At 49.3% G+C, this 19,989-nt stretch overlaps 1 protein-coding gene across 2 annotated transcripts in view; it reads right to left on the bottom strand.

Moving 5' to 3' along the window:
* Positions 1-9,557, bottom strand: part of ARHGAP33 (Rho GTPase activating protein 33) — a 65,023-nt gene extending 55,466 nt beyond the window's left edge. For both annotated transcript variants that reach the window (XM_048500861.1, XM_048500862.1), the window contains exon 1: positions 9,393-9,557. In XM_048500861.1, the coding sequence (XP_048356818.1) occupies positions 9,393-9,398 (6 nt within the window). In that variant the 5' untranslated portion in view covers positions 9,399-9,557. The remainder of the gene's footprint in view (positions 1-9,392) is intronic.
* Positions 9,558-19,989: the final 10,432 nt, after the last annotated feature.

Raw genomic sequence — 19,989 nt, 5'->3', positions numbered from 1 at the left:
GGGCTGCCACCTGCTGTAGTGGCCAGTCTGCCAGGTGAGTTCTGGCTCTCAGTGCCCTTACCCTCAGAAGTAAAGTGGACAGCAACCAGAGATGGGTTTTTCTGTACCAGCACTTCATTTATGAAACAATCTTTCCTTCGAAGGCTGCCGAGCGACTTCCACACGACTGTCTTTGTAGGTGCCACAACGTTTCTTTTGAAAAAGGGGTTGATGATTTAACAGCATTTTTATAATGTGTTTTATGTTTCCATGATCTGGCTGGGTTATGAATGCTAGGAATCCTACGTTTTAGTTTTATCAGCCCTCTAGAGCGGGGATCCCTAGACAGGTAGCAGAGCCATTTTCTAATTATTTAAACTTGAGAACCACCGGTCCTGAACTTTTCTGTAAGGCATCTACCTTAACGTACTGTGGGAATTATGTTGTGGCAGGAAACAGGTGAGGCGCAAACTACAGCTGGAAAGCACATTGGCTAGACAACAATGAGAAGAGGTGAGAGTCTATATCAGTGATGGCGAACCTTTTTGAGACTGAGTGCCCAAATTGCAACCCAAATCCCACTTATTTATCGCAAAGTGCCAACCCGCCAATTTAACCTGAATGCTGAGGTTTTAGTTTAGAAAAAAACGGTTGGCTCCCTCTTCGCCCCACCCGCTCGAGCAGGGGCCAGCCTGCTCTAGCCTCCAATTCCCGCACACACCGGTCTGTGCCTCTCTAGCATCTCTGCCTCCTCTGCGCCCCCCCCCCTTGGGCAGCAGCCCCCCGGAGCACAGGCACCAGGCCCACCAGCCAAGTCCTCCCTGCTCACTGTGGTGTGTGCATGTCATGCTCAGTGGCCCAGGCCAGCCTAGATGATGAAGAAGAAGAGTTTGGATTTATATCCCCCCTTTCTCTCCTGCAGGAGACTCAAAGGGGCTTACAATCTCCTTGCCCTTCCCCCCTCACAACAAACACCCTGTGAGGTAGGTGGGGCTGAGAGAGCTCCGAGAAGCTGTGACTAGCCCAAGGTCACCCAGCTGGCGTGTGTGGGAGTGTACAGGCTAATCTGAATTCCCCAGATAAGCCTCCACAGCTCAGGCGGCAGAGCGGAGAATCAAACCCGGTTCCTCCAGATTAGATACACGAGCTCTTAACCTCCTACGCCACCTAGATGTGTGTGTGTGTGTGATTTTCCGCCCCCCACATGACGAACTCTGTGGGCGCGTGCCCACAGAGAGGGCTCCGAGTGCCACCTCTGGCACCCGTGCCATAGGTTCGCCATCACTGGTCTATATTGTCATCCTTGCATAGACAAGGACTGCAATTGTATCCAGTTTCCTGGGAGTAAGCCCCACTGACTTTCTTTCGAGCAACCCTGCTTATTACTGTTCCGAGACTCCTACCTGGAGCCACTGTTCTGGGTACATGATTACCTGTCAGGTAATTCACAGTCGAGTACAACACACCTAGAGCGTGGCTATCTGTGGATCAGGGTCAAAATGAAAGTATTTTGGTTTTGGCAGGCTCTAATCAAGTTTCTCGCTTCCTGGATTACTTGGGCGTTCTTTTCGGTGGTTAGCACATCCTGAACCTCCCGACAAATATCAAACACTAAAAAGGGCTACCGATTTCCCTCAAGGTTTCTAGGAAAGGAGAAATTAGATTTTCTGTTTGGATGCTGTCAAAAGTTGCCTCTCTTGCGGACCAATTTTCCAGGTGATTGAGAACCCCGTGGTTATTCTGCTCACAAGGAGGAGGTCTAGCTTCTGACCCAGGGTTGGATCCAGACTAAATTGGACATTTCTGCCGATTCTGCCTTCCTGCTGCCGGACACTCACATGTCATTCTTTGAGATCCCCTATTCCTTGGGGCAGCACTTAATCAGGATGCAATGGGATGGGGCAGGCAGCAAAGTTCTGTTCCACTGATGGAAAACTGTGTAAAAACTCTTTAGGATTTTGATTAAACAGGAGGTGAGCATCTAAACTTCTTAGAGGTCTAAAATTCAAATACATGCCTCTGCTAAGGTTTTAAGACCTCGACGATTCTGGGTTGGAATTTTACAGTTCGGGAAACTATCTTTTTGCATTTAGGCAGTTTCAGGACTATTCCTCTCAAGTCTCCATTGATCTCATGCAGATCTATTATGTCTCCACATGTAGCATGCGCTATTGAAGCAAAGCAGTCTGTTCTTCGGAAAAAACGGGAGCCCTGCCTTTTGCAGCTAGGACAATGCATAGAAACAAAGTGGGTACAGTACTTCAGTACTGTCTGGAAAGCATAAATTTGGGACCCAAATTGCCTGAAATACACATATGTAAATACCCTGTTTCCCCTAATATAAGACATCCCCCGAAAAATAAGACATAGTAGAGGTTTTGCTGAAGTGCGAAATATTAGGCATCCCCCGAAAGTGAGACATAGCAAAGTTTTTGTTTGGAAGCATGCCCAAAGAACAGAACACAGAAAAATAAGACATCTCCTGAAAATAAGACATAGCGTATCTTTGGGAGCAAAAATTAATATAAGACACTGTCTTATATTTGGGGAAACACGGTATGTCTGTAGCCAGATTAATGGATTCCAATAACAATTTAGGTCTCTCTCTCTCTCTCTTTTTAAAGAACCCAGTTCTACATCTGATCACAGAACTCCGGACCACCTCTTGACTACTCAAGACTACTCAAGACTACTCAAGTTCATTCATCGTGGACTGAAGCAAACCTTGCATTCCCGATCAAATTTCAACCTTGCCAGAGAATCAGGAAGAGGAAATACATTGCTGTCCACGGAATGACAGCAACCACAGAGAGGTTCCCCTATTAAAGCCCCAGGTTTGCACAAACAGATGATGACACTACTTCACCCCCAACTGCTTTTTTTATGCCATCAAATTAGCAGCAAAAGATGGCAAGAAGCCTGCCATCTCCAGAAACTAACTCTCTGCTTTATCCCCCCCCACACACACACACACACTGTGCATTTCATCAAAGTACCTCTGAGTTAGCACGACGCTTAATATCATCATTTGCTCTGTCAGCAGTTTCTAAACCTTTGCAGTATCGCTGACTTAAAAGCAGCCTTTCATCATATACTGCCAAAATGTATATATATATATATATATGGCTGAATCCTGCGCAGTTCCAGTGCCCAGCTTTTCCAAGTAAAAAGGATCCCATGTCACAAAGGTGCTGGTTGACAGATATGGAGTCAACCAGCACAGATTGTGTTCAACCAGATGGGCGGGAGGACTAACCCAGTACAAAGCTGTTTATTTTATGCATTACAGTGAAATTTGGAGACTGTTGACAGTTACATGTGGGTGTTGGCAGACAAATGTTGTGACTGTCCAAAAACAGAGAAATACAACAGGGAATGGGGAGTCACTAAATGGGTCTGTCACCCTTCACTTCCATTCGTCCAAAAAGGAGATGGATATTTTCAGGCGTTTGCAAAAATGCATCTGAGATCAGCAATATTGACCAAATGTTGGGTGTTCATTACTACTGTCAACAGTAGGAAAGACTTCACATCGGATGAAGTATTAGGTTTTCCTCAAAAACTCACATGATGATAAGGGGTACCACAGGAGGAAGAGAGGAGGAGGAGTTTGGATTTATATCCCACCTTTCTCTCCTGTAAGGAGACTCAAGGTGGCTTACAAGCTCCTTTCCTTTCCTCTCCCCACAACAGACACCTTGTGAGGCAGGTGGGGCTGAGAGAGTTCTGAAAGAACTGTAACTACTAGCCCACGGTCACCCAGCAGGAATGTAGGATTATGGAAACACATCTGGTTCACCAGATAAGCCTCTGTCACTGAGGAGGAGGAGTGGGAAATCAAACCTGGTTCTCCAGATTAGAATCCACCTGCTCTTAACCACTACACCACGCTGGCTCTCGGGAAAGCAGCATAGCTTAGCCTGGCTTTGTCATATCTTAGAAGCTAAACAGGATCAGTATTGGGAAGGGAGACCACCTTCTCACTTGCCCAGCAAGCTCTTTGGTGGGGTCACCAAAAGTCACTTCCAACATGACAACATACAGACATGCAGGCCAACTTGCAAACCACCTAGAAACCTGAATTTTTTCCCAGGGCACACTGTCAATTGTAAAATAAGGAGCAATAGAGTGACGAGTCTGAAATTGGGATATGGTACATCTCGCCATCAAATTTGTAACTTAAAACATACGCTGAAATGGTTCAACTACTTCTGCACTACCTGGAAAGTTACCATTCCATGTAACTATGACCCAACATTTTCCAGAAAAATATGTGCAAGGACAAAGGCATCTTTCTTCCAAAATTCAACAGGAAAACAACTATGAAGAAGGAAACGGTTACGGTTCTCCCACACACCCAGTAAGCTTGAAAGTTGTTACTTGTGTAAGCAAACACATCAGCTATCAGAAAAGTATGAAAGGAGATCTTTTCAGAGCCTTCTAACATAGTGCTAAAACAATACGCTCAGACTGGTATAATTCTGCAAAGGATTGGATAGTTTGGCACATAATGGTCAAAACAAAACAATCTTTTCATCATAACAAGAGCCAGTACACGGCGTTATAAGCTATATAATTTGGGTAATGGGAGTTCTGTTCACGCTGTGCCAGTCATTCTTGATTTGGGAAACGTGCACAGTACAAGCTTGAGTATCTTGCAAAAAAAATCTGAGGCTTTCTGATCTCACTACAGATGGCAGTTTTCTGCCCCGAAGCATTTCTCCTCTAACCATGCTTGTTACATTTTGCTTTGTCCCTTTGCATCCTGGTTCCTTTCTTCACAACACCCTTCCCACTTTCTGACTAGGAGACGAGTACGCAAAGATCTCCATTCCCACTTGTATCTGATGAAGGGAGCTTTGACTCTCCATGGCTACCAATCTTGATCCTCCTTGATCTGAGATTGCAAATGCCTTAGCAGACCAGGTGCTCAGGAGCAGCAGCAGCAGGAGGCCGTTGCTTTCACATCCTGCATATGAGCTCCCAAAGGCACCTGGTGGGCCACTGCGAGTAGCAGAGTGCTGGGCTAGATGGACTCTGGTCTGATCCAGCAGGCTCTTTCTTATGTTCTTAAAAGGATCATAGAAGTGGTGAAGTGACAGATCTCATCCTGAAATTCTGGAAAGCCATGGCTAGTCCAAGTAAACAATAGATCCCTTGATAGACCAACAATCTAACTCAGTATAAGGCAGGTTCCTGTGGATCCATACCTTCCTTTCCTCTGAAAATCAAAGGTTTTTAACATTTAAAAGTGGTCCCCCCATGTTAAAAGACCACACAAACAGGAGGGATCCAGCATCCTAAGAATTCACCATTACGTCTAGCAAAGCACTTAGACCATCCAGGGGATGAACAATCAAGACATTGTCCAAGGCTCATTGACATCACTCTGCTCTGCACAACTTCCTGAACTTCTGTTCAATGAGAAATCTCTCCTGCTTGTTCCAGGAAACTCCTCCAAAACGCCAGCACAGCAACAGAAAACGATCCAAGCCAGGGGCCAAAGTAGAACTCAGCCTTGTACAGGTAGGGACCATTAACAGAACCCTGGCAGGCAACTGGAGTTGCCACGTGTCTGGAAAAGGTGGACCCTAAAATACAAACGTCCAGGGGTCCTGAAGTGCTTTCAAGGTTTAAATTACCGTTAAATTAAATCAAGGTTTAAAATGCCTTGAACTGGAAACAGCAACTGATCAAAGATTTGGGGGAGGGATTGCACGCACCTAACGCTTCGCCCCTCCTACAACAGTTGTGTTTTGAGCCAATCGTAGCTTCTGCACTGTCTCCAAGGGCAGACCTATGTTGAGTGTGTCACAGTCATCTAGCCTTGAGGTTACCATAAGATAGAGTAGCATCACTAGGCCCCTTGGGTCCTGGAAGGGAGACCGTTTCTTTGCCAGATGTGGTGGTGGTGGTGGAGGAGGAGGAGGAGGAGGAGGAGGAGGAGGAGGAGGAGGAGGAGGAGGAGGAGGAGGAGAAGAAGAAGAAGAAGAAGAAGAAGAAGAAGAAGAAGAAGAAGAAGAAGAAGAAGAAGAAGAAGAAGAAGAAGAAGAAGAAGAAGAAGAAGAAGGAGGAGGAGGAGGAGGAGGAGGAGGAGAAGGAGAAGGAGGAGGAGAAGGAGGAGGAGGAGGAGGAGGAGGAAGAGTTGGATTTATATCCCCACTTTCTCTCCTGTAGGAGACTCAAAGGAGCTTACAAACTCCTTTCCCTTCCCCCCTCACAACAAACACCCTGTGAGGTAGGTGGGGCTGAGAGAGCTCAGAAGAACTGTGGCGAGCCCAACGTCACCCAGCTGGCGTGTGTTGGAGTATACAGGCTAATCTGAATTCCCCAGATAAGCCTCCACAGCTCAAGCGGCAGAGCGGGAAATCAAACCCGGTTCCTCCAGATTAGAGTGCACCTGCTCTTAACCATTACGCCACTGCTGTCCTGGAAAGTGTTGTCAAGTTGCAACCAACTTACAGCAACCCTGCAGCACTTCAAGGCAAGGGATGTTCAGAAGTGGTTTGCCATCACCGGCCTTTGGGGACTTCCCCTTGACAATCTCCCATCCAAGACCTGAATAAAGACCCTTTCTGGATGAGCCAGCCATATTCTCTCTCTCCCTACCTCTCGCTCTGCCTAGCCCACCTTACAAGAAAGTCGGGAAGGCAAAAGGAGGAACGTAATTAGGCCATCCTTAAGAAAACATTGCTAGAAAACCTGTTCACATCGTTCGCATTTCTGGGTTTTCATTTCTGTCTTGGGAGCCAATGGGAAACATGACCTTTCTCCCATAAATCTCCCATTTCCCAATGAGATTTAAAGAAGAAAGGCCTCATTAGTTTCAAAAGGGTGACCTTATAAGCATTCAAAGCCAGCAGACTAGCTGAGGAAAACTCTGCCGTTCCCAAAAATGAAAGAACAATCGTCATGGCAGCCCAGGCCCTGCAGCGGTTTAAATACTACTCCCAATTAAAAGCTAGACTCTTTTGTTCCCTCCAGAGTACGGAAGGAGGTTGAAGAGAGAAAGTTCTCTGCTGACGGCCATATACACTCATCCTGCTCTGGCAAACAGGTCTGGTAGGTTTTCATAGTGGGTTGGATCCAGACTAAATTTCCCGCTAGCAGAAGGAGAGGTGTGATTTCCACCCATAACCCTCTCTCCTTCTGCACGCCCCCAACTGCCCGCTTGCTGCCCCACTCCTGTTCCTCGGAAGTAGTACTTCGGAGAGATCCGGAGGCTGCAGAAGGGTGGGAGGCCGCTGCCTTTCGACCCTGGAAAATGTAATCTGGTTCCAACCCGCTGTCTCAAAATCCTGCAAAACCTATTTGACCAGAGGTGATGGCGGAACAAATGTGTTCCTGCCAAAGGAAGTAAACCCCCTCTCTTTAAAACTGTGTATTTTGCATCTCTTTTGGCCATCAGAGAAAGCTGATTTGGGTGGGCAAACCAACTGGTAAAGGAGAACTATTGGGAACAACCCTTGGTACACAAAACCATGGCCTCAAAGTCTGATGGGGTCAAGGCTTTCTCTGTCTACTGCCCTGGGGCTGCAGAGCCGTTTTCTCATCCTGGTTCCTCTAATTCAGTGGCTCTCCAGATGTTCATGGACTACAATTCCCATCAGCCCCTGCCAGCATGGCCAACTGGCCATACTGATGGGAATTGTAGTCCATGAACATCTGGAGAGCCACAGGTTGCAGACCCCTGCTCTAATTCACCTGACAGACAGCTTCACACTAAAATCCTGGCAAGAAGTCCACGTCCAGGTAACTTCTGAACACGATACTAGATCTGTACTCCTTGCTAAGGCAAGGGGTGTAGAATGTGGTGCCAGTGTGGTGAAGTGGTTAAGAGTGGTGGACGCTAATCTGGAGAACCGGTTCGATTCCCTACTCCTCCACATGAGCGGCAGACTTTTATCCGGTGAACTGGATTTGTTTCCCCACTCCTCCACCTTGAGGCCTGCTGGGTGAACCTGGGCCAGTCACAGTTCTCTCAGGACTCTCTCAGCCCCACCTGGCTCAGAAGACGTCTGTTGTAGGGAGAGGAAGGGAAAGGAGTCTGTAGGCCGCTCTCCCTACAGCAGAGAGAGGCGGGTTATGAATCCAAATTCCTCCTCTTCTTCAAATCTAGTTGTGGTCTGACTCAGGAAGGGCAACTCAGCCCCAACAAAGCCTATAGGGGCCTCTATTTACTTTGAATTAATAAGGACAGTTTATTCCTAGCTTTGACAAGAGATGCCACCATGGAGAAGAATAGACAACATTTGCCTCAGGCAAGGGATGGATATAATCATGTGGAGGAGCGGAGAGCTTGCCTGGTGTAGCGGTTAAGAGAAAGCGGACTCTAATCTGGAGAACCTGGTTTGTTTCCCCGCTCCTCCACACGAGGCCTGCTGGGTGACCTTGGGCCCGTCCCAGTTCTCTCAGAACTCTCTCAGCCTCACCTACCTCACCAGGTGTCAATTGCCAGGAGAGGAAGGGAAGGAGTTTGTAAGCCACTTCGAGACTCCTTACAGGAGAGAAAGGGGCGTATAAATCCAAACCTCTTCTTCTCCAGATCCTTCCTGACCTTGCCCCCAGACTCTTTACTGCTCTCTTCCTGACATGGGGTTTTCACCCCTCTCTTGGTTGTCCACCCATCTGTGCCATGAATTCTGCTACCCCCATAGCTGAGGTTGCTGAAGCAGCTTGGTACTGATCTACAGAAAGATGACTGAGAAGAGTGGGGGGGATCCGATCGTTACAATGGAGGAAGGATAACCCCCCCCCCCCCATGGGGCTGGGGGGAGAGATACCGGTCCCTTCTTTCCACCCCTCTTTAGTGTCGAGGAATCCGAGTCCGGTGCCAAAGCGCTGGGCGCGTTTCTGGGGCAGCCAAGCGTTTTGTTCCACCAGATCTTTTGAGTTTCAGGCTTTAGCAGGCTCTAATCCCAAACCAGGAACAACAACAACAGGAACACAGAAAGGAGGAACCAGGAATTGAAAGAGCGACCGGGGGGCTCAAGGACCGGCTCCCTATTCGACCCCCCCCCCGTACTAATTGCAAATCGGGGAGGGGGGGATCTTAACAGGAGGAACTGGTTAGAGTGAGAGCAATAGGAATTCAAGCAATCCCATATGGTGCTCCCTCCACGCTTATAGATAGCATGGTGGAGAATAATGTTGGGGAGGGGGGTGCTGGCCAGGCCACCTTTCCCGCTCCCCACCCCCACAGGGCGGGGTTTTGTTGATGGGGCGCCTGATCTGGGTTTCGATGGTAACAGGTGCATGCCTGGGGAGAGGCGCCGGAGCCGCCCCGCCCGAGCCGCTCCTCTCACCCCTTTCCAAAGCGAGGAGATTCCCCCCCCCCCCGCATCATCAGAGGGAGAACCCCCCCTCCATCCTCCTCCCCCCCCGCCCCACCCCGGAGGTCCCTCTGCACTCACCACCATGGCGCCGCGATGCCAGCGCGCCCCGGCGGCCGCCCGAGCCAGTCCCGGGCCGAGCGGGGACAATAGGGGAGGGAGCCCGACGCCGCCGCCGCCGCCACCCGATCCGCTCCGGCCCGGCCCCTTCGAGGACGGCCCGGCCTCCTTCCTCCTCCTCCTCCTCCCCAGCCAGCCGATCGGGAACTGGGAGCGGGGGGGCGGCAGCGGCGGCTGGTTGGCTGGCGGGGGCGCGCTCGGAGGGGGAGGGGGGGAAATATGGGGATCGATCGGTGCTTTGCAACAATAGGAGGGTGCACGGGGCTTGGGGGTGCACGGGGGCGGTCGGAGAGACACCCGCTTCCCCTCGGTTTGGTGCAAAGGGGTGCAAGACGGGGGGGGGGGGGAATGTGCCCAAGCCAGGAAACAAAGGGGCAGCTGGAAAGGCGCGCACAAAGAGGCTTCTGTGTGCGCAGCCGGCCATCTCGCCCCCCCCCCCCAATTGATGGCTCCCTACCCAGCCATTTATTATATCGAGGCTTCCCATCTCCTTCCCAACAATGGAGGAGGGGGGCGCGACACTCTGCCTCCTCGTGGCTCTTGGCACCCGCCCGCCCCCGTGAAGACAGCACGCCGGAGTCCCAGGAGGTCGGCTTTTCTTCTCCCCTCCCCCCCCCGAAATCTTGCAAAGCGAACCGACCACCTCCCTTTTCTGAGAGTTAGGAAAGACCGCGTGTTGTTTCCCCTCGAGGAGATCCCCCCCCCCCCTCCGTGGAGGCAGGCCGTGCTCTCTGCCTGGTCTTCTCTTCTAACTGCCCCCCCACCCCCGACTTTTGGCCCTGTGTACATTTTGCTACAACTGCAAGGCAGAAGAGACCCTACAGGGGACTACTGTGAGCAGAAGGCGCATCTAGGGGCTGGGGAGCCTCCCCCCCCCCCTTTCCACTCTGAGCCAAGGTAGGGCTGGGATGAAAAAGGCAGGTGCTTCATTCAGCCTGACCCCACAAGAGACTGTGCTCCACAGCTAGAGGTGCACCCCATTACAAGGTGCATGGAAGCCCCCTGCTTTTTGTGCATAAGCTAGTGGGATTTGCGTCCATGCAATTGAAAATAAGCCTCGCCCGTAATCCAACATCACAAGTATGACATACCAAGGAGTGCTGGGCTTTGGTGGGAGGGGGATGTTACATAATGTCAGACGTTCTTTAATAGGCAACGACATCTTCTACCATCACCCCCTACAGGTAGCCAACCTGCAGGCGAGATGAGGCAGTTGCTTCGCTAACTAGGAGGGGAGACGCAGCTCAGTGGTAGAGGAAGGCCGTGGGTTCAACCCCTGGGCTCTCCACTTATAGGGCCTGATAAGGAGCAGAAGAGTTTGGATTTATACCCCACCTCTCTCCTGTAAGGAGACTCAAGGTGGCTTACAAGATCCTTTCCTCTCCCCACAACAGACACCTTGTGAGATAAGAACATAAGAACAAGCCTGCTGGATCAGACCAGAGTCCATCTAGTCCAGCTCTCTGCTACTCGCAGTGGCCCACCAGGTGCCTTTGGGAGCTCACAGGCAGGATGTGAAAGCAATGGCCTTCTGCGGCTGTTGCTCCTGAGCACCTGGTCTGTTAAGGCATTTGCAATCTGAGATAAAAGAGGATCAAGATTGGTAGCCATAAATCGACTTCTCCATAAATCTGTCCTTTTTAAAGCTATCCAGGTTAGTGGCCATCCAGGTAGGGCTGAGAGAGCTTAGAGAGAACTGTGACTAGCTATCTGTAAGAATGTAGGGCCGTGGTGGCAAACCTTTGGCACTCCAGATGTTATGGACTACAATTCCCAGCATCCCCTGCCAGCATGGCCAATTGGCCATGCTGGCAGGGGATGCTGGGAATTGTAGTCCATAACATCTAGAGTGCCAAAGGTTCGCCATCACTGCTGTAGGTGATCTATGTAAAAGTCAACTGAATAAGATGGAGCTGCTTTTTGTCAGGCAAAAATGATGGGGATTTACTTATTTAAAACATTTTTAGGACGCCTTTCCTAAAAAAAAATCAGGGTCCACAAGGCAGTGAAGCGTGCAAGGTGGATAGAGTTGTACAGCCACACCTTGGAGATGCTGCTGGGTGGTCAAGGTGGGCAGCTATGGCTAGGGATACCAGTTTTGGCTCCCGCATTTGCAGCATCCCTTCCAAGACAGGAGGGATCTGGCCCAGGTTACAAGTACTTGAGTGGTGTCCAGATTAGATTACTATAACGCATGGTACACAGAGCTGCCAATGAAGAGTGTTTGGAAACCACAGCTGGGTCAATCAAGAAGAGGAGGAGGAGTTGGGTTTATATCCCTCCCCCTTTCTCTCCTATAGGAGACTCAAAGGGGCTTACAAACTCTTTACCCTTCCCCCCCACACAACAAACACCCTGTGAGGTACATGGGGCTGAGAGAGCTCTGTAGAGCTGTGACCAGCCCAAGGTCACCCAGCTGGCGTGTGTTGGAGTGCACAGGCTAATCTGAATTCCCCAGATAAGCCTCCACAACTCAAGCAGCAGAGCGGGGAATCAAACCTCTAGATTAGAGTACACCTGCTCTTAACCCCTACGCCATTGCTGCTCCAAGGGGTTGAGTTGTTGCTAAGGTCAAGCTGCTAGGACAGAGGTAGGGAACCTGCGGCTCTCCAGATGTTCAGGAACTACAATTCCCATCAGCCCCTACCAGCATGGTCAATTGGCCATGCTGATAGAGGCTGATGGGAATTGTAGTTCCTGAACATCTGGAGAGCCGCAGGTTCCCTACCCCTGTGCTAGGAGCATCTCACTCCCATTTCCTCTCTCTTGCATCAGTTGTGAGCTTCCAGATCTAATCCAGACCGTTGTGCGTGATCTAACGCAAAGTCGTAAACAATTTCGGGACCAGGTGACAGCCTTTTGTATTCTTTTAAGGGGAGTCTGTCTGGCTTCCTCTTTATTGCTATCCTGCTGATGGTTTAAAACCATCCTTTTAAAGAAGATCCTTCCTAAGCCTATGGCTCTGGCCTGTTGCCTTCTTATGGAAGATTTTAGGAGATGTACATCAGTGATGGGATCCAAAAATTTTAGTAACAGGTTCCCATGGTGGTGGGATTCAAACTATGGCGTAGCACCAGTGGGGCTGGGCAGGGCATGACGGGGGCGTGGCCGGGCATGACGGGGGCGGGGCATTCCTGGGCGGGGCTGTGGCAAGGACACAGTCAGCTCGCTGTACCAGTCCTTGGAGTGGGAAACAGATGCACGCATGGGCACAGGCTGCCCGCGCCGCCGGGTGCACCTCCTGCTAGACTGCTTCAAGTTCTGCGCGCTACTGCTGAGAGGAGGGGCGTAACTAAGGCAAAAATCACATGGCAAAATCACCAATTAGTAACCCCTTCTCGGCAAACACAAATAATTAGTAACCTACTCGGGAACCTGTGAGAACCTGCTGGATCCCACCTCTGATGTACATCTCTTAAAATAAATGCTGTGGATTTGACCCATCTCCAATAAGTGCAGTATTGGTGTGTTTTACAGGATTTTTTAATGTGCAAAACTGGCTGTTTGTGGTGAGGGGTGTGTGTGTCAATTGTCAGCTATTAAAGTGAATCATTTTGTGCTTTTGCATTGATTTTTGTATGATGTTCACTACCTTGGAAATCCTGCTACAGGAGGAAAAGACAGACCATAAACATTTTCAATGAATCTATTTTATTTATTTATTATTTTAATTCAAATTTATATACTGCCCTATCCCCTGAGGGCTCTGGGCGATGTACAACGCCAGAATTTCCCCACAAAATATAGCCAAACCCAAACCCAATAATAAATAAAACAAGTGAATAAATTTATTTTATTAATTTATTTATTATTTCAATTTCTATACCGCCCGATCCCTGAAGGGCTCCAGGCTGTGAACAACATAATATAAAACATGAAGCATTAAATCAGGGCCCACAATTACAAAATAAATAGCACAGGCTCCACGAACTATAGCTATAAAAACATAAGATCCGTTAAAACAGCAATTAATGCAATAAAACGGCGTCCAGCAAAAACCCTGTAATTTAAAACTCTCCTAAGGGGGAGGAACGGTGGGTCCCATTGATGTTGAGGGACCCCTGATGTAAGAAGAATGTCAAATACTCCAAAGAAGAAAAAGAAGAGTTTGGATTTGAATGCCACTTTCCTCAACCATAAGAGTCTCAAAGCTCACCACATGGTGGCATGAACTGTGGGATCTAACTAGTAGTAAAGTTAAAGGATAAAGAAGGGGCTTTTAAAAGAGTTTTTCTCTCTCCTGTGACTGATACAGCAGTGTGTCAACCCAAGCAGAGTTGTATTGTTTTTAGGCTAGTTAAGGCTAGATTGGAGAAGAGCCAGCAGTCCAAGAAAACTAGAAGTTACAAGTCGCCATGGCAGAAGGTAGAGACACATCCCCAGGAACCTTGGCAATACGAGGTGGAGACCACCAGTTAACTGCAGAGTTCTTGCAGCTCCAGATCAAACCGGCATGGATTCCAGCAGAGGAAGGAAAGAGGAACCACAAACCGCCCATGCTACAAGAAGGGTATAGGCCAGGGGTCTGCAACCTGCGGCTCTCCAGATGTTCATGAACTACAAATCCCATCAGCCCCTGCCAGCATGGCCTATTGGTTTTGGTTTAACTCCTTTGCAATTAAATTGGCATGGGCTGATGGGAATTGTAGTCCATAAACATCTGGAGAGCCGCAGGTTGCAGACCCCTGGTATAGGCCAGTGGTTCTCAACCTGTAGGTCGCAACCCGTTTGGGGCTCGAACGACCCTTTCACAGGGGTCGCCTAAGACTCTCTGCATCAGTGTTCTCCATCTGTAAAATGGATAAATGTTAGGGTTGGGGGTCACCACAACATGAGGAACTGTGTTAAAGGGTCGCGGCATTAGGAAGGTTGAGAGCCACTGGTATAGGCCAATGGGGAGCTGGCAACTTGCTTACAGACAGGCTATAAGATTCCCCTCCTACAGGCTGAGTGAGGATTTGGAAGCTTTTCAAATAAATGTTGAAAGTTCTCGTGAGCCTTTTCAAATCCCAGAGGAAGAATCTCTGGCACCAGCGGTTTAAGGTACATCAAATCTCCGATGCCAGGGATTCTCAGTGAACTAACATCTTGAATGCCCACTGAGAAACGATCCACCTATAAGAAGTTCACAACCCTCGCTAGACGACAGCTGGACTTGACCTCCCAAGCACAACCAGCTTAAATCTTAGTCTTTGAGGAGACATCCTCAGGAAACTTATTGGAACTGTGCATATACTTTGGACTGACAGTTCCATCTATGGCAGTGATGGCGAACCTATGGCACGGTGCCAAAGGTGGCACTCAGAGCCCTCTCTGTGGGCACGCGCAAACAGAGTCCCCCCCCCCCCCCATATATCTAGGCTGGCCTGGGCCGCTGGGCTCGATTATTAGCATTAAACCTAAGCTGATTCTGCATGGGCCAAAAACAGCGGTGTGAAAATAGTGTGAAAACAGTATAAACCCTTTTACACCATTTTAAACCCTTTTACACCATTTTCACACCGTTTTCACACTGCTGTTTTTTGGCCCATGCAGAATCAGCCCTAGTTTTGGGGAGGCAGTGTAGGTAACCCTGTTAAGTGGTGTTAAACCCCACTGGTTTTCATGCGAAGAACTAAAGCGCGATTCTTTACCTGGGAGTAATCTGGTTTGCTGACAATGGGGCTTGCTAAGGTCGTGATTCACCTGTTGGAAGAGTTGCACGGTTGCTTCAAAGCAAAGCCACTGATTACCATGAAGCTTACTCCCAAGTAATGCATGCTTCAGAGCCAACCGTTTTTCTAAACTAAAACCTCAGTATTCAGGTTAAATTGCCATGTTGGCACTTTGCGATAAATAAGTGGGTTTGGGGTTTCAATTTGGGCACTTGGTCTTGAAAAGGTTCGCCATCACTGATCTATGGACTGAGGGGTCAACTCGGAGGCTTTGTGTCAACTGATGGCCAACTAAATGCCGCTTGCTTGATGTGTCAACTGATGGCGGTTGAGCAGGTCCTATCAATTCTACCTGATTCCATCCGATATAGAGAACAAAAATCCCTTCATCTCCCCACAACAGATACCTTGTAAGGTAGGAGGGACTGAGAGAGTTCTGAGAGAACGATGACTGGCCCAAGGTTACCCAGCAGGCTTCATGTGGAGGAGCCAGGAAACAAATCCAGTTCACCAGATAAGTGTCCACCACTCATTTGGAGGAGTGGGGAATCAAACCCAGTCGTCCAGATTAGAGTCCACCTGCTCTTAACCACTACACCACGCTGGCGAGTATGTATCAATGAAAAGCTCAAAGAAGTGAGGAAGTCTGAAAAAGACCAGGGTGAGATGAAATTCAAGCCCCCCCTCCCCGCCATGTTCTTTTCCAAGCATGCACAGGTAGAGCGTATTGCAAAACATTTCACATGCTCCAAGCTGAGAACGCCAAGTTTATCTCTGTTTAGAAAGTTCAGCTCATCAAATTTCACTGCACAAATTCCACAATAAACAATTTGGGAGAATGTATTGTCGAAGGCTTTCACGGCCGGAATCACTGGGGTGCTGTGTGGTTTCCGGGGTGTATGGCCGTGTTCTAGCAGCATTCTCTCCTGACGTTTCGCCTGCATCTGTGGCTGGCATCTTCAGAGGATCATGTGAAGATGCCAGCCACAGATGCAGGCGAAACGTCAGGAGAGAATGCTGCTAGAACACGGCCATACAGCCCGGAAACCACACAGCACCCCAATTTGGGAGAATGCACACAACCCTAATGGGTTGGGTACCCATGTTGGCCTGCACTAGAAGAGCCAATCCAGTGGCATCTTAAAGACTCACAAGATTTCCAGGATCCAGAATCCCTTCATCGCTATTTCCCTTGTCAGTTTTGCCTCTCCAAAGCTGATCCCCTGGGCGCGCTAACTAGTTACGCAACTCCTGAGCAGTTGGCATCTGGCTTCTCAGAGGGGCAAGCGGAATTTAGTTGGCGGAGCACTTTGGTTAATTGTGACAAGGAACGAGACCCTGGCATGCGGACAAGGAAGGAAGGTTGCCAGAGTTCAGCGGCCAGCTTATAAATGCAAAGGCACCGGAGTTCAGAATGACTGAAATGGGACACAGTCTGGGGAAGATCAGCAGAAACTTAGCTGCTCCGAAAGACAGGAAGACATTTGAAAAAAAGTGCAGAAGGCAGGACAATGGCGAAAGGGAAGACACAGTGACAAATGGGTCTGGCCAACAAAAGCACCCTGTTCTTTGCCAGACATGACCCCTCTCTAATGCCTGGCACCACCTAGGCAATGCTCACAGCTGTGACTGTCCATCCCTCCGGCCCAGCTTGTTCCCACAGAGGCCCGCGCCACTGAAATTCACACAACCGCTGCAGCCCAGCAACCGAATGTAGTGCGAGCAAACTCACAGGCTGGACTCTGCCCTAGACACCAGAGAACCCTCCACGGTTCCAATCCGTTGATGTTTGGGCACCTACCACAGATCTGGCTACACCTCCCAACACGTCAAGGCAGCCAACGCTGATTTCATCATGCACAAATGAGGGGCCTTTAACAAGAGGCATGAGCTTCAATTTACAAGATAAGAAGAAGAGTTTGGATTTATACCTCATCTTTCTCTCCTGCAAGGAGACTCAAGGTGGCTTACAAGCTCCCTTCCCTTCCTCTCCCCACAACAGACACCTTGTGAGGTTGGTGGGGCTGAGAGAGTTCCGGAGATCTGTGACTAGCCCAAGATCACCCAGCAGGAATGCAGGAGTGCAGAAACACATCTGGTTCACCAGATAAGCCTCTGCCACTTATGTGGGGAATCAAACCTGGTTCTGCAGCTTAGAATCCTCCTGCTCTTAACCACTACACCACGCTGGCATCGATCCCTATCTTTTTGAATGTTGCAACTTGAGCAGCTTTCCTGTCAAAAACCAATAGTCGTAACAGTTTTCAAGGGACATTTCTCCATAATATTGGGAGGGGGGGGGAAATGGCAACTAAGGTGTTTCTAGTTCAAGCATCATCCCCATTATCAGGTATATGGAAGGGAATGGAGGGCTTGCACCCACTCTCTCTGCCCTGCTGCCAGCGTTTTGTGGCTCCCGCCTACAGTTGTCATTCTGTAGGTCTGGGTGGAGTAAAAGAAAATCATGGTTTATTGCATACACCCATGCAACTCTGGTGATTTGTCCGGGCGTACATGGGCTCATGTGCCTTAAAGGCGCAGGGGGAACCAAACAGAATTTCAAGACATTAAACTCAGCCGAGGGGGGGAAGGAGAGTGAATGGAACAGCCTGGTTTCCCAGAGATAGGAGCAGATACTTCTTGGGGAGGGAGACAGGCCGTCAGGGAACGGCCTGTGGCTCAGTGGCACAGCATCGGCTTGGCATGCAGAAGATCCCAGGTCCAATCCCCCGTCATCTCCAGTCAAAACAGTCATGAGAAAGATCTCAGCAGTCCTGAGACCCTGATGCTGCCCGTCGGAGCAGACAATACCGATTTGGATTGGACAACGGCCTGATTCCGTGTAAGGCAGCTTCATGTATTCATGGTCCTATATTCTAAAGCAGGGGCGGCCAAGCTATGGCACCCCAGATGTTCATGGACTACAATTCCCATCACCCCCTGCCAGCGTGTTCGGAAGAGAGTCAGGCCTTGTTTCTTTGTGCTTCTCTTCAGTTCAGCCCTCTGGGGAGCTGGAGATTGAGGTGAGGAGAAGAGCCTTTCAGCGACCACCTGGAAGAGAATATTTGTGGACTATAGTATCACACCCTAAGCAGTACCAGAAGTGGAGCAACCTAGGGCTGTTTTTCCTGGAGCTCCAAGGCAGCCCGTACTGCTGCTACCCTGCTATGAGAGGGCTCCTCCACAAGGAGACTCCTTCCCTTTTCTCGCAGATGGAATTACTCAGCCCGACAGAAGGTCCAGAATTGGCCCTCACGTGTGACCGTATTTACACTGAATTTGCATACTTAAGATTCTAGAGCAATGGTGTCCAACTTTGGCACAACGCTGGCATGGCCAACTCTGGCAGGGACTGATGGGAATTGTAGTCCATGAACATCTGAGGTGCCATAGGTTGGCTACCCCTGTTCTAAAGCAACAGTTCGTTTCAGTCAAAGCAGAGTGAGGGCTGGACTGTCATCACAAGTTGTTCCTTGTGGAGCAGCAGTGGCGTAGTGGCTAAGAGCAGGTGCACTCTGATCTGGAGGAACCGGGTTTTATTCCCAGCTCTGCCGCTTGAGTTGTGGAGGCTTATCTGGGGAATTCAGATTAGCCTGTGCACTCCTACACATGCCAGCTGGGTGACCTTGGGCTAGTCACAGCTCTTCGGAGCTCTCTCAGCCCCACCCACCTCACAGGGTGTTTGTTGTGAGGGAGGAAGGGCAAGGAGATTGTAAGCCCTTTTGAGTCTCCTATAGGAGAGAAAGGGGGATATAAATCCAAACTCCTCCTTCTCTTCTTCTCTTCTTCTTCTTCTCTTCTTCTTCTTCTTCAATTCGCTCTGCTTGAGGTTCAAATTATGAACCGGTTACCTGCTTCTTGATCCCTCTCATGACTTGCAACTACTCCAGAGTGCCAGAGAAGGAATTTCTCCTTTCTGCATAATACTGTATAATACTACTGTTGGCGAAACTGACTTGAAAGTGCATTCAGGGCCAACAAAAGGATATTGGAATCAGCAGCCACGCAGAGTGATGACTCCCAGCTCAGATGGATAGCTTTTATTTTTGTAAAGAAGTTTCAGACCAACATATGGAGAAGTGCAACCATGGATATTAGCCATGATGGCTGAACTGAATCTCCCATGTGCAGAAATTTAAAAAAAATCCCTCAACAGCAGATGTGGGGGTCAAGACAAGCAAAGAGCATCACTTACATCATGTTCGGACGCTAAATATCCAGGGACATCTGGCTGCCCATTGTTGGACACTGGATGCTGGGCCAGGGGGAATCTTTGGTCTGATTTGCAGCTAAAGCAAAGAAAATGCAGGGAATGGGCATCTTCTGCTTTCTTGGGATTATTACCTTCCCGCCATCATCCTGATGGTTTTAGAAGGGATCAGACGGATTTATGGAAGAGAATTCCATCGATGGCTCCCAGACAGGGCGACCGAAGACAGCCTCCATCTCCAAAAGCAGCAAACCTCTGAATACCAGTGCTGGGAGGCAGCATCAGGGAAAGGGCTGGGCTTTGTTGGCACTATAGGGCAGGTCTCCCAACATGGCTCCTGCAGGTAGCTCCCAGGCACCTACCATGTGCTTCTGGAAAGTAGGTGGAGCCACTCGGAAGGCAGAACTAATGCCTGACTGCCTGCATACAAATAAGGGGGCTTTTTCACGTGGCTGTGCCACACTGGAAAAGGATCTACGATCCTGTAAACAGGACCTGCCAATCAGCTGGGAGGCGGTGGAAGCTAGGAAGCACCGGAACATCCCTTTTCACTTTTAGTCATCTTCCCAATGGCCCCTTCCGCACATGCAGAATAATGCACTTTCAATCCACTTTCACAATTGTTTGCAACTGGATTTTGCTATTCCGCAGTAAAATCCAGCTGCAAAAAGCATTGAAAGTGGATTATTCTGCA

Source organism: Sphaerodactylus townsendi, linkage group LG06 (genome assembly GCF_021028975.2).
Source record: "Sphaerodactylus townsendi isolate TG3544 linkage group LG06, MPM_Stown_v2.3, whole genome shotgun sequence".
In the NCBI taxonomy this organism is placed as follows: Eukaryota; Metazoa; Chordata; class Lepidosauria; order Squamata; family Sphaerodactylidae; genus Sphaerodactylus; species Sphaerodactylus townsendi.
Note: the sequence above shows the minus strand (reverse complement) of the source record. Positions and strands in the feature narration are given on the sequence as shown.